The sequence below is a fragment of the Podarcis gaigeae genome (genome assembly GCF_964106915.1).
Source record: "Podarcis gaigeae genome assembly, chromosome: 15".
Classification (NCBI taxonomy): domain Eukaryota; kingdom Metazoa; phylum Chordata; class Lepidosauria; order Squamata; family Lacertidae; genus Podarcis; species Podarcis gaigeae.
The window spans coordinates 8125999-8139566 of NC_139692.1; the positions used below are offsets into that span (position 1 = coordinate 8125999).

Sequence of the window (13568 nt, forward strand, 5' to 3'; positions counted from 1 at the left end):
GCCTCTTTCTGAGCAGTTCCTTTTTCCTCCTCATCCTTTGCTTTCTAAGGGAGAAACGCTAATTGAAATTCATGCTCTTGGGCCCTATGAACCATTCAGAAGAATAAAAGCACTTAATCGCTTAATGAAATTATTGTCTCCAGAAGCGTGAAAAGGGAAAAGGGGAAGAACATAAACTATTTTATAGGAAACCCTTTGAAAACACATCTCACTGATGTTTCCATTCCTTTGTGGACTTTGAAACTCAATATGTTCCTTTCTTCACACTCCTTTTACAAAGAGTGATTGCTAATGCTATTGATATATTTCTCAGCTGTACTATTTGGCAATCATATACCACCTTGGGCTACAATCTTGCATGCTAAAGAGTCCAGCTTTTGCATTCTACTCAAGCTGGGTGAGGGGGCGGGTGGGAAATGATATAAATTAGCAATTTGGCATTCCCCCCACCCAAACAACAACAGACCAAAAAAGCAACTCTTGGATGTGCATATCTATTTGCAAATTTGCAGTCTGGGGAGTCAAGCAAATCACCCCCCCCCAGCTAGAGCATTTTCTTTTTAGAATGATGGATACACCAAAGTTCCATATTCATATTGTGAGAATAGATCAGTTTGTAGCAGGAAAGAGGCAGCCCAAAATGTTGTTGCTATTATTAATTTATACAATGCTTAAATGCCAAATGCTTAAATGGATAGTTTAAAAAGAGGGTTAGATAAATTCATGGAGGATAACCTTATCAGTGACTACAACCATACTCCGCCTTCCTGCTCAGAGGCAGTGATTATTATTATTATTATTGTTATTGTTGTTGTTGTTATTGTTATTATTATTATTTATTGAATTTATATACCGCCCTATACCCGGAGGAATAAAGGCAATTCACAGAAAAGATCAACGTAAAAAACCACAATATATATTGCATGGCAAGTACCCTCCCCCTTGTGAAATGAAGACACGGGACACATTATTTTAGGTTAATGGGTGGAAAAAGGCCACAACCTCCATGGCCATCTGGTTCGTCACTGTGAGAACATGGTGATGGCCTAGCTGAGCTACTGTCGTGACCCAGCAGGGTGTCTGTGTAACCAGAAGTGGATCAGAATCATCAGAACCAGAATCATCAGGCTGCAGCAGCCTAACCAGGTTGAACTTGTTGATCCTAATGCTCTCATTGCCACCTCTCCTGTTTCATCATGCACAGCTCCTCAGTATATCAGGAAACTCTCTAAGGACACCTGGGAGTGATCATGTTGATGACATTTTTCATCCTGCTATTGCAAAGTGAGACCAACCACAGCAATTAGAAAATCCCCCAGAGCAGTCAGAAATCCTTCTGATTCCATTAGTCTCTAAGGGTGGGCCATCTCAATAGGAAATCTATTCCAGCAAGGGGGCTGGGATGTGGGTACCATTACAGCCCATCTAAACCTTACTAGGACCAAACCGTAATGATAAGACAGTTCACAGTATTAAGACAGCAACATGACAACAGTGTGCTTCATCTTCATTCTCATGCAAAGTTATGCAGTTTTAATCAATTAAACAATCCTTTAGAACTCATATGATTAATCAGCGAAGATTCCTTTAATGAGGGCGGCAGTCTGAAAATAAAACATTTGCCCACGAAACCACGACTCCGCCATTTTGTCCTCCTCAATTGGTGAAGGATTATAGTTCACTTGCAGACCATGCAGAAGGTTCCAGTTTCAATCCCTGGCATCTCCATGTAGAGCTGGGAGAGAACCCTGCCTGAAATTCCTTAGAGCTGGTGCCAGTCCATGGAGACAGTACTGAGCTATATGGACCAATGGTCTGACTCGGAATAAGGCAGCTTCCTGCATCTCCCACGCTTATCAAAAGCACTGATGACAGATCAGAACGGCTGCTTAACTTTACACAGAAGGGGCCATTGGGATGCTTCTGTACTCAGGAGATTTGTAATGTTTCCTCCAACCTTTGACCATCAGATAAGAGAAGTCTCTTCTCTAACTGAATCTTCTGGACTTGAAACTGATCTCTAGCTTTGGAGTAAAAATAACCAAGACCCCAAATGCTGTTTCTGTCTCCACAGTGAACATAGACATGGCGTTAATGTCGGCATCTGCAAGAAGACTAGTGGAAGCTTGTCACATTGCAACATCTCCAGATACCACATGTTTTGCAGTTGACTGGCTGGGAGTAGAAGTCACCTGGGCCACTCTTGGGATCTTTGGGATGGGCAGCATTGGGTATAACTTAGTGAAGAGAGCAAAAGCTTTGTCACAACAGGAATCACAGAAAAGAGGAAGAAGAACAGGCAATTGGTGCCACTTATTGTAAAAACATAGAAGACTTGCTCCAGCAGTCTGACTGTGATGTTGGTTGTGAATCTGACATCTGAGACACACAAGCTCATTGGGAAAAGGGAGCTGCAGCTGATGAAACCCATGGCTACTCTCATCAACATCTGCAGAGGCGCAGTAGTTGATCAAGATGCCTTGGTAGAAGCGCTCCAAAATGGAGTTATTAAGGCTGCAGCTTTAGATGTGGCTGACCCTGAACCATTGCCAAGGGATCCCCTCTTATTGCTACTGAAAAATGTTATTATAACTCCTCACATTGGAACTGCAACTGTGCAAGCCCTGCTTATGATGACAGAAGAAGAAGTGGGAAATATACACACTGTTCTCAATGACCTCCCCAGTGAAGTGATCACCAAATAGTTTGATGGAGAACATTAATAATCAATGGCTTATCTGCAAAGGACATTAACCGCTAAGTAACAATGGAGTATGAGAATCAAAACTCATCCTAGCTTTCATTTATGGCCTCCCATATTGTAACCATTTTCTGCAATTATATTCTTATGTAAAAGAACTATGTATTTTGTGTTTTTATATTGCCATTTTATCTTGTGAACTGCCCTGAGACCTGCAGGCACAGTATAGGGCAGTATATAAATTAAATAAGTAAGTAAATAAATAACTAGTTGCTGAGTATGTAGACATCTGCAAGAAGCATTATCTGTGCTCGCAAGCCTTGATCCAAATGTTCCACCTTAATAAGAGAATCACTTTGAAGTGAGTGCCAATCTCCGCCTGGTTGGTTTAGCAGCCCTTTGGGATCTTATCAGAGCCAGCATCTTTCCTTGTTAAATATATGAAGGGCAGAGAGCTGGCCAAGAACACATTTCGCTGAAATATCTGGTGCCATTACAGTCAAGGGGGTTGGGGTAGCAGTGGCAATTATGCCATACACATGCAACTCTTGTTATTCCAGCACAGCCACCTAGAGGCCTTGGATCTGCTCAACAGATGATATATTAGCCCTCTACTGGCAGTCCAAGACAAAGTAGAATAATGATGGCCAGTGTGGTGTAGTGATTAGAAGGTTGGACTAGGACCTGGAAGACCTGGGTTCAAATCCCTGCTCAGCCATGAAGCTCTCTGGTTGATCTTGGACCAGTCTATCTCTCTCAGTCTAACCTACTTCAAAGAGTGGTTGTAAGAATAAGATTGTGCAACCCAGGAAGGGGGATAGGGAAGTGGAGAGTGATGTTGTACCTATGCACAGGTGCATCTCTTGCTTCTGTGCTCACCTGGTTGTGTCCTTCCTGCCTAGTAGAGATGGATGCATATGTCAATTTCAATTTGCAAGCCTTCAGTTCACCACATTTTCACATCAGTTTGCAATTTAAAAGAAAAATAAACATAAAAAATAAATAGCATTAAGGTGCATTTTTGATAATAGACACAGTTTTATATGGAGCTTTGCATGTATGCATATTTCGGGAAGCAATTTCCCCACGTGTGATGGTATTTTCACAAATATATACATTTTTCAATGGAGGCTTTCTTCTAATGCGTGCATTAATATATGGATGGAGACTTTCACTGCAAAATTTGGAGCACCGCAAATTTTTGAAGGATGGCTGCATTTTGGTTCATGTATTGTTTTGGAATTGTGATTTAGGTACTGCATATCTAGTGCTTTTTTTTTTTTTTTTGGAAAAGAGGTGCCTGAACTCACCATGAACACCTCCCATGTTTTCCTATAATGGCAATGGCACCCACCTGAGAGGTGCCGGAACTGAGTTCCAGTGAGTTCCCACTAGAAAAAAGCCCTGGGTATATCCACATTCAAATGTGAACTGAGCTGAATTTCTCCTTCTCCACCCCTGCTGCCTATTGTGGATGGAAGATGGTGGGATGTAAATGGCAAAAGAAAAAGGGAAGCAGCTCTATAACCAACGCAGTGTGAAAGCTGTAGCGTCTAGTGGAAAAAGTAATGACTGGGTAATGCTGAAAGCCTCTGATATGGGACCACTCTGGGAGGCCCAGTTGCATGCATATGAAGTGCAAGAACACCTGGGCAGATCAAAGGTTTCTCTCTCTCACAGAGACAGCCTCCCTTCCCTAGTTAGGCTCTGAGCCTCTGCCAACTGCTGCCAGGAACATGGGTTAGGTACATCGAGACTCTCCACAGGACGTCTTCATCAGCCTGGCAAATCCCTTTTTAAAAAAGACATTTGTTTCAAAGATATTCATGGCCAGCACATTTAAACATTCCAACTAGGAGTGGTGAACTCACCCCACAGGCAGGCTAATTTTAGCAGCAGGGTTCATTTCATGTTCTCAAAACTCTGCTATAATTTCTAGGTCCAATGAAGCCCACTTGCTCTTGGAAAATGAATGCATCTGTCCAGGCACCTGTCTCCTGGGAGAGCTTTGGGGATGCCACAGAAAAGGCCCTGTTTCCTGGGGGTGCCAGTCTCACCTCCATACTGTATATGATAGGACCTTTAGCAGAGATTTGGTAGCAGATAAAATACTTGTAAAAATAAGTTAGGTTCTGATGCATGTAGACTGAATTGAGACAATATTTTGCTATTCCACTATAGGTATAAAGCAGCTAGAGGTGGGTTGGTGTGGACAGTATGGTGTTATTCACCTACCATCCCAAAGCGGCACATTGCTGCTGGTTCCTGAGATGGGGAGGGGCAAGGCAGCACAGAGCTCAGTGAGATGTGGCTGCAACATTGGGAGCATCAGAATGGCTCTGCTGCTGTGCCCGCATCAGGCTGTGCACTCTGCTACCTTTGCACTCTGCTGTGCACTCTGCTACCCTTTCAGTAACTAGCAGCAATGCACAGTGTTGGAAAGCCAAGTGAGCATTGTGTGCTGCTCATATCACCACTTAGAAAAAAAATATGGAAATGTGCATATTAAAGTAGATAAACAGAAACTCATTCTAAGCTATGCAGAAGAAGGTTGGAGACTTCTTTTGCCTGAACTCCTTTTTGCAAGGATAGGGGTAGAAGGATCTGTCCATTTTAACATTCTCACTTTCCCATTTTTCCAATCTGAAATTCAGTTCACATTTCTGTAGCAATTTGTGTTTTTTTCCCCTTAAAAAAACAACACACTCATGAAAAGCATTTTAGTGTTAATGTCTCCTAATAAACCCATTTTTGTATGCAGTCTTGACTGATGTCCAAATTTTTGCAAGCAACGATGCATTTTATATCTTATTTTTCTAAGCATTGCTTGGTTGGAGAACTTCATCACAAAATTCAGAGAAGTTTGGATTTCAAAGGATAACTGTGTTTCGGTTCTCATATTGTTTTGGAAATTGTTGAAGTGGACTGTAATGGTTATAGGGGTTGCTCATGCGTAAGTTGCCGCCACTCCTGGCTAGGTTACCTGGTTGAACCCTTTCTGTCTGGATAGCCCTTCACTTTGTGGCTGTTTCAGTCGCTGGCAGAATCCGTCAGTGGGCGTTTCTTGAACTCCTTCCAGCAAAGAAGTTCTTTGACGCCAAGTCTCCTCCTACTCTCCCTGCGCGGAAGTCTTCTGCGCAGGGAGGGTGTGGGCAGCAGAGTACCCGTGCTCTCCCCACTGGTCTCCGGGGAAGAGTCCTGGAGCCTTCTCTCTGATTCCCCCATCTGCCCCCCTTCACCCCTGGTGTTACGCTGATTTCCTTCCCCAGCAGATGGGCTGCCTCTCTCCCTGCTGGGCCCCTCTCCAGCATCGCTCTGGAGCCTTGCCTCCACCTCTGGCTCCGATGGCAGTTCCCTGACATTGACAGAGCCATTCTTAAATAAGAACTGAATCGAATTCCCCCCCCCCGTTGCCTAGCAAGCATAAATGCGTTGCAAGAGGACATGCAGGCTGCAAAGCAAGTTGGGAACTTGGCTGGAAAGTTTGTGGCTTGTTAAAGGTGTGAGGCTTCTCCTTGTCAAAACATATTCATTGCATGTGGTCAAATGGCTGCCAGGAGCTAGTGCAAGCCACCTTGGAACCTTCAGCAAATGTGATTTGTGTTAGACATGATGTCTCTATAGGTTAAAAATAACATGCCTGCTCAAACGTGTTAAGCAGGGGAACGCAAGCATCGGAAACATTATGCAAGTTGCTGCAGTTGTTAGACATTTAATCAGATAAAGCTCAGCTGGCTCTGTCTTGGGCCTCTTCTGAGAATCTGGCTCCCCCCACCATGTTTATGAAGGAGGAGAGCGCCATCTGTCATGTATGCTCATTAGCTGTGCAAGTGTGACTGCCATTACTTCGAAGGAAACAGCAGCAACATCAAAACAGCTTTCGTCACACTTTGCTGCCACCCAACAACTCAGGGATTCAGGCAATCTGTGGACAAACGCTGGCTCCCTCGGCCTGAAGTGAGATGAGCGCCACACCCCATAGTCACCTTTGACTGGACTCAGCTGACTAGTGGTCATTTACCTTTTACCTTACAGTCTAGAAATGGCAGCTGGGTGGTGAGATGGTCACACTCACAGAACAGAAACATTGTCCATCTCATCCCAGGGATGGGGAATCAGGAAATTTGTTTGCAGGACATTTTGGCAAAAAAGGAAAAAAGGTTCCTTGAGAAACAACTGTTTCTATATGGCCTAGGATCCTCGTACCTACGGGACCGCCTCTCCTGGTATGCCCCACAGAAGAACCTACGGTCTGCAAATAAAAACATCCTGAAGGTCCCAGGCCACAGAGAGGTTAGGCTGGCCTCAACTAGAGCCAGGGCCTTCTCGGCTGCGGCTCCAATCTGGTGGAACACTCTGTCACAAGAGACTAGGGCCCTGCGGGACCTGACATCTTTCCGCAGGGCCTGCAAGACAGAGTTGTTCCACCAGGCCTTTGGTCAGCGCGCAGCCTGACTCCCTCCTCTGGCAACCTGCACAGAATTTTGTTTAACGGTTGCCATCAATTGGATTTTAATTAAATTTTATAATGAAATGTTTTTAGAATGTTGGATTATTTCATTGTTTGATTATTTGATTGTTGTTAGCCGCCCTCCCTGAATCATAGAATCATAGAATCATAGAGTTGGAAGAGACCACAAGGGCCATCGAGTCCAACCCCCTGCCAAGCAGGAAACACTATCAGAGCACTCCTGACATATGGTTGTCAAGCCTCTGCTTAAAGACCTCCAAAGAAGGAGACTCCACCACACTCCTTGGCAGCAAATTCCACTGTCAAACAGCTCTTACTGTCAGGAAGTTCTTCCTAATGTTTAGGTGGAATCTTCTTTCTTGTAGTTTGGATCCATTGCTCTGTGTCCGCTTCTCTGGAGCAACAGAAAACAATCTTTCTCCCTCCTCTATGTGACATCCTTTTATATATTTGAACATGGCTATCATATCTCCCCTTAACCTCCTCTTCTCCAGGCTAAACATGCCTAGCTCCCTTAGCCGTTCCTCATAAGGCATCGTTTCCAGGCCTTTGACCATTTTGGTTGCCCTCCTCTGGACACGTTCCAGTTTGTCAGTGTCCTTCTTGAACTGTGGTGCCCAGAACTGGACACAGTACTCCAGGTGAGGTCTGACCAGAGCAGAATACAGTGGCACTATTACTTCCCTTGATCTAGATGCTATACTCCTATTGATGCAGCCCAGAATTGCATTGGCTTTTTTAGCTGTCGCGTCACACTGTTGGCTCATGTCAAGTTTGTGGTCAACCAAGACTCCTAGATCCTTTCCACATGTACTGCTCTCAAGCCAGGTGTCACCCATCTTGTATTTGTGCCTCTCATTTTTTTTGCCCAAGTGCAATACTTTACATTTCTCCCTGTTTAAATTCATCTTGTTTGTTTTGGCCCAGTTCTCTAATCTGTCAAGGTCATTTTGAGCCTGGCTTCGGCTGGGGAGGGTAGGATATAAATAACATTTATTATTATTATTATTATTATTATTATTATTATTATTATTATTATTATTTTCTTTACAAGAAATAGCTTTCTTTACAAGAAATAGCTGAGTAGCTTAGAAATTTACAAGAAATAGCTGAGTAGCTTAACCTCCCATGTTCTGACCATAGTTCTTCTTCATTGGTCTGTAGCAAACACATATAAATAGAAAACACATACAAAAAAAAATGCCTATTTAAAATACTCCATACAATAAGAACAGAAGAAAATAAATTTAAATGTGAGTAACAACACCTGTAAACAAAAAAAATGTTATGGTGAAAATGTTGTAAAATGACTAAAAGACCATTAAAACAAACCAATGCATGTATATGTGAACCAACAGAGCGTGAGTAATGATATAAATTCTGCAGAGCTGAAATGGTGCATGGAGAAAAAAATTATCCTAGCTTTGAAGCAGCCTGCAAAAAAATACTGTAATCCAAAAAGGTACAAACACACACAAATAAATGTGTACACACATATTGAATCTGGAAAATTGCAATGTACCAGTTATTGTTGTTGGCTGTCTTGAGAGACAATGGAGTACACCTCTGGGGGTGAAGTCAAACTGCTGCCTTGGCAGCACTGGAGTGACCTCCTTGAGGCACAAGCCTGGGCAGTATGTATGGAGGTCCTGAGATGCCCAGACAACAAGAACCCACTCTTCCAGGTGAGGTCCAAAGGAAAGCAAAGCAATATGTTTGGTACTAGCTTGGCTGCAGGAGTTGCCAGAGAGATGTGTACATGGTACCATCCAACCATCTTAGGGACTCCACTCTGGGTTTGTGTAGGGTTTACTCCTAAGCCTTTTCTTCTCCTGAAGATATTCCCACAAGGCAGCAGAGGATTAGGAGTAGAGTTTTCCTTCTTCTAGGTGAGCCAGTGTGGTGTAGTGGTTAAGAGTGGTAGACTCGTAATCTGGTGGACTGGGTTCGCTTCCCCACTCTTCCACATGCAGCTGCTGGGTGACCTTGGGCTAGTCACAGTTCTCTGAAATCTCTCAGCCTCACTCACCTCACCTCACAGAGTGTTTGTTGTGGGGGAGGAAGGGAAAGGAGATTGTTAGCCGCTTTGAGACTCCTGAAGGGGGGTGAAAGGCAGGATATCAAGTGCAAACTCTTCTTCTTCTTCTCTTCCCAGGTTGACATCTGCCCCTCACTTCCCTCTATAGCACATGCAGAAAACACCTTCAGGCCTATTGCATGGTTGGACCATTGGAGCCTGTCTTCGCATGCAGGGGAAGTTCCTAACTCACCAAGGATTTGATACCAACTGGCTACCCTCACCTGGTTTAGCCAGCCAGTCGAAGTCGTTTCCTGGGGTCTGGCTGCTGTTGCATGATAGGTGAGAGCTGAGTGCAGGTTTGACAAACTATTTCAGAATGACCACTCCCCACTTAAAACGGGGGGCACCCTTTGCGTGGACGCGCGCAGCCCCTGGATCTCCAGCGGCTCCATCAGCATAGGCTTGGCTTTGCCTTCCCTCAGGTGGGATACCTGGAGGTCTCCGCCTACCTCATTCAGTTGTCCAATCCCACCTGGGGGAAGCGTTGCCAAGGAGACCAGGCCAGGTAGGGGAGGGATTACCTGCCCACACAATAGAGGGAGGATCTTACCTGGGAATCCTCACTTGGCTTCCAGCCAATAGAGGACAAAGGGACTGTCTTCTTATGAGATAGTTTCCAGGTGTATGTTACTTTTCTAAGCTAAGTCTGCCTTCTGGGATCCGATTCTGAACAGAATGTGAGTAAACTCTTTTTATACTTTTATAGAAGACTGTGTCATGTCTGATATTTTATGAGGGAATAAGGGGAAAATACCAGAACAATTATTATAGATGCTTTAGCGAGCCTGAGCAAACGCATCTGCTGTGAGTTTAAAAAGGGGAATGTTACTCTGCTAAATTGTGAACTTGTTAACACAAGTTGGAAAGGCTATAACTAAACAATATATCCTCTCCTGCATCCCTGAACATTTCCACACTCCAACAGTCATCTCGTCAAACTTCCTGCAATGCAGGAATCTCAGCTAAAGCACCCATCCAACCTCTGTGTAAAAACCTCTAAGGAAGGAGAGTCCACTACCTCCCAAGGGACTCCAACTCCCATCAGCCCCAGCCAGCATGGTCAATAGTCAGACATGACTGGACTTAGACCAGTGACCTTTGGAGAGTCACAGATTTTTCATCCCCGTTCTATAAAGATGTCTGCCTGGTAGCTGGTAGAAGAGAGAGGTGGCATGACTCTAGAGCAATAGCTTTGCAGCATTGCCTTAATCTAAGCTCACAAGCAGTAGCAGAGTGTTTGCCAGGGTGTTGCTGCACACCTGACCTCTGAGTAGCCACATTGCTACTGCTTACCAAGAGGCAGAGGGGAAGAGGTGAGGAGTTTGGTGTGGCACAAATCAGCAGGAACGCTAGATCTGGTGCATTTGCACCATAACTTGCTGCCTTTACTTTCTGGGAAGCACCACTTATGTGACTGAGTGGAGGTCAGGTGAGTGGTGGCACTCCAGCATGCCACAGGCTCACAAGCACAACTGTTCTAATTCCTGAAGTTCTTCTTCAAGCCAAATCAGATGTTCAGAGCTGATTTCCACCCCTACCCCCCAAACTTCAGAAGCAAAATAAACAAGGGGGTCCAAGGCTGTACTGGACAAAGTGGTGGGTTTTATCAGCATTTGAAAAACTCAGCTGTACAGTATGGACAGAACTTTAGATGATGGTTCTTGTTAAGAATTATAACCTTGTTACTATTTACACTGTCGGTTTTTGCCTCCGTTCAAATTACATTTTTTTCTGCTCAGGATATCGAATGTGGCGGAAAACCACTCCCAACCTGCTGATATAAATGGTCGGTGAATCCCTCCTTCTCCTCAAAAGCCCCCAAGCAGGGATGTTCAGGACCAATTAAGTTGCTCTGCACTGGGATTTTGTATCTTAGAGATCTCATGTTTTTGTCGATCTTGGCCTTCCAACCACACTGTATCATTCCACCCCCAAGTAATTTGAAGGTGGATGTATAAAAGCATGCAGAGAAAGGAGACCATTTGGCAGAGCGTTAACAACACTTGAGCAGGGAAAACAAGACCAGCTTCCTTTGCAATCTTATTATGCATGCTGTGTGCCGCTCGGAGTGAAAGAGAAATGTCAAGTGGATTCAAATCCATAAAAGCACAGGCATTATTTGACAAGGGGTGGGGGTGGGGGAGAGGAACTATTCTTCTTTTCTCTTTTTTTGCTTCCCCTTTAGACACCTTGAATGGAAGTACTTCAATATTGTCAAAAGGAAATTAAATCGAAATTTTAAGCCCTGGCAATAAGGCCAATCTTTTGTTTCACCTTGGGGGTTCACCTATAATTTGGTGGCGGGGAGGGGGGCAAGGGGAGAAAAATAATTCAGGAGTGAACAATTCACATGGGAAGGAAGAAGAGAGGAGGCTAGCAATTACCTTTTTATTTCTTAATTTTTAAAACTCCCCCTTCTTTATTCTTTCTTTCTAAAAAATACATTTTGGAGGCATGGGCTCCCAGCTCTCTACAGGCCTAATCTGGACTGGGCTGGCTGTGTGCTCCTTATTAGGGTGCCAATCTGAATCAGTCCTGTTGCGACCCCTGTGCACTTTTCAACAAACCATTCATGCAGTTTGCATATGCGTGTATGGTGTTGCATCTATTACGTTCCCCTCAATAAGGTGAGCTCAGTAGGCATTTATGACCCTGTGATCATCTTTTCTGCATGCAGCCTTTGATCTCTCACCCATGTTGAATTCCATACAGTAAATCTCTAGGACATTTGCTTGCCGTGAAAGGGATGCTTCTTCATTCAGGACCTGGCTTTGGTTTTCTGGCATACGCTGACAAAATCAAAGCAGGTGGCAGCTCTAGAGGGATGTGCTAATGGGATCGCATCTTTTCTCTTCTGAGATGTTGCCACAGCGCTGTAGGTAATCAAAGGCGAGAGCTCTCCGGCATCTGTAGGAGGCAGGCGAGCATCACTGCAAGTGCCTTCCAATATTTTCAAGAATTGTTTTATTGAACGATCAATATCCGCTAGGAAGAACAGTCCTCACTACGTTGGTATTGACCTTATCAGAAAACCTAAGGTGTTGGTGTTGGAATGGATATTTTGCAGAAGAGTTCTGCTGCATTTTTCCTCTCTTCAGTTTTCTTTTATTTGTTAATTTCAGCAATTTATAACTTACCCTTGAAGAGACGTGATGTGCTATGTGCTATTCTTCCATGTTTGCATTGGCATCATTTTCTCTTCCGTTTAGTTTTGGTGATTTCAGTATGTTTCCTGATTTGTATTGTTTTCATACAGTGTTGTTTAGCTTAAGCTGTTATACTAGGATCACTTATTTGTCTTGTTTTACAAAATGCATGGCTTGGTTTATTATTATTATTATTGATATTATTATTTGCAATTGTTTCTAATATGTTTGGAATTGTTATGTTTTTTTTTGTTTTGTTATCCTGTAAGCCAATATGGGGAAAATGGCATGCAAATTAACATATGACATAATGATGATTACATTTTGGGGAGAGTTTCAAATAATCAAAATGACAATAGAAGTTAATTAAAACAGAATCCATCTAGCTTTTGTTAGAGGGGAAAAATAAATAAAAAATCAAACAATTGCTTCAAACATAATTTAAAACAGCAGCAACAAACAAACAAAGAGATTAAAGAAATACAAAACAGCATAAAAGCAATCAGCAGAAATAAAATAGGTCTGATTTAAGACAAGCCCTGGGAAAAATGTTTCTAAGACCTGAACACTTAGTCATTTTTGCCTCCTAAATGTTGGATTAAAACTATAGGAAAATAAACAAGGAATGGAATATGGCACCAGAAAGAAAAATGCCAATATGTTCCTTAAGCTACCAAAGAAATATAAAGTGTTGGAATCATGCCAAACTTTGTTTTGAAATTATAATACTAATTATAATACAAATATTTTAAAAATATTAATCACCTTCAAATATTTTAGGAGAGGAACCATAACTCAGTGGCATGCAGAAGCTCAGATATTCAGCCTTTCCCTGGCATCTCTGGGGATGGGAAACCTTGGGTTCAGGGGATGAATGTGGCCCTCCAGGCTTCTCTCTCTGGCTCTCAGGAGCCTCCCCAGGTTATACCTCTCTCCAAGTCACACCCTCCTCAATTGCTTTTTTGCCTGGCTGGAAGGAGTCCTTGGACTCTGGCAATGCCTCTTGCTTCCCTGCATAGACGATCGAGAGGTGTGTGTAAGCATGTGTAGACACTAGCCAAGGCAATATTTCCATTCATTGCTTCCCCACTTTTGCCTTTGTCCACACCCATGACTGGCACGTGGCCCTGTAAGTATCTTATTTTTTCTTCTTTTAATTATTTCAATGTC

General features: G+C 43.4%; 1 protein-coding gene across 1 annotated transcript in view; it reads left to right on the forward strand.

The window, feature by feature from the left end:
* LOC310832999 (glyoxylate/hydroxypyruvate reductase B-like) overlaps positions 1 to 2705 on the forward strand; it is a gene marked incomplete at both ends in the record, with an annotated part of 39041 nt that extends 36336 nt beyond the window's left edge. The window contains 3 exon segments of the mRNA XM_083715360.1: positions 2075 to 2261; positions 2263 to 2352; positions 2354 to 2705. Of these exon segments, the coding sequence (XP_083571486.1) occupies positions 2075 to 2261; positions 2263 to 2352; positions 2354 to 2705 (629 nt within the window).
* Positions 2706 to 13568: the final 10863 nt, after the last annotated feature.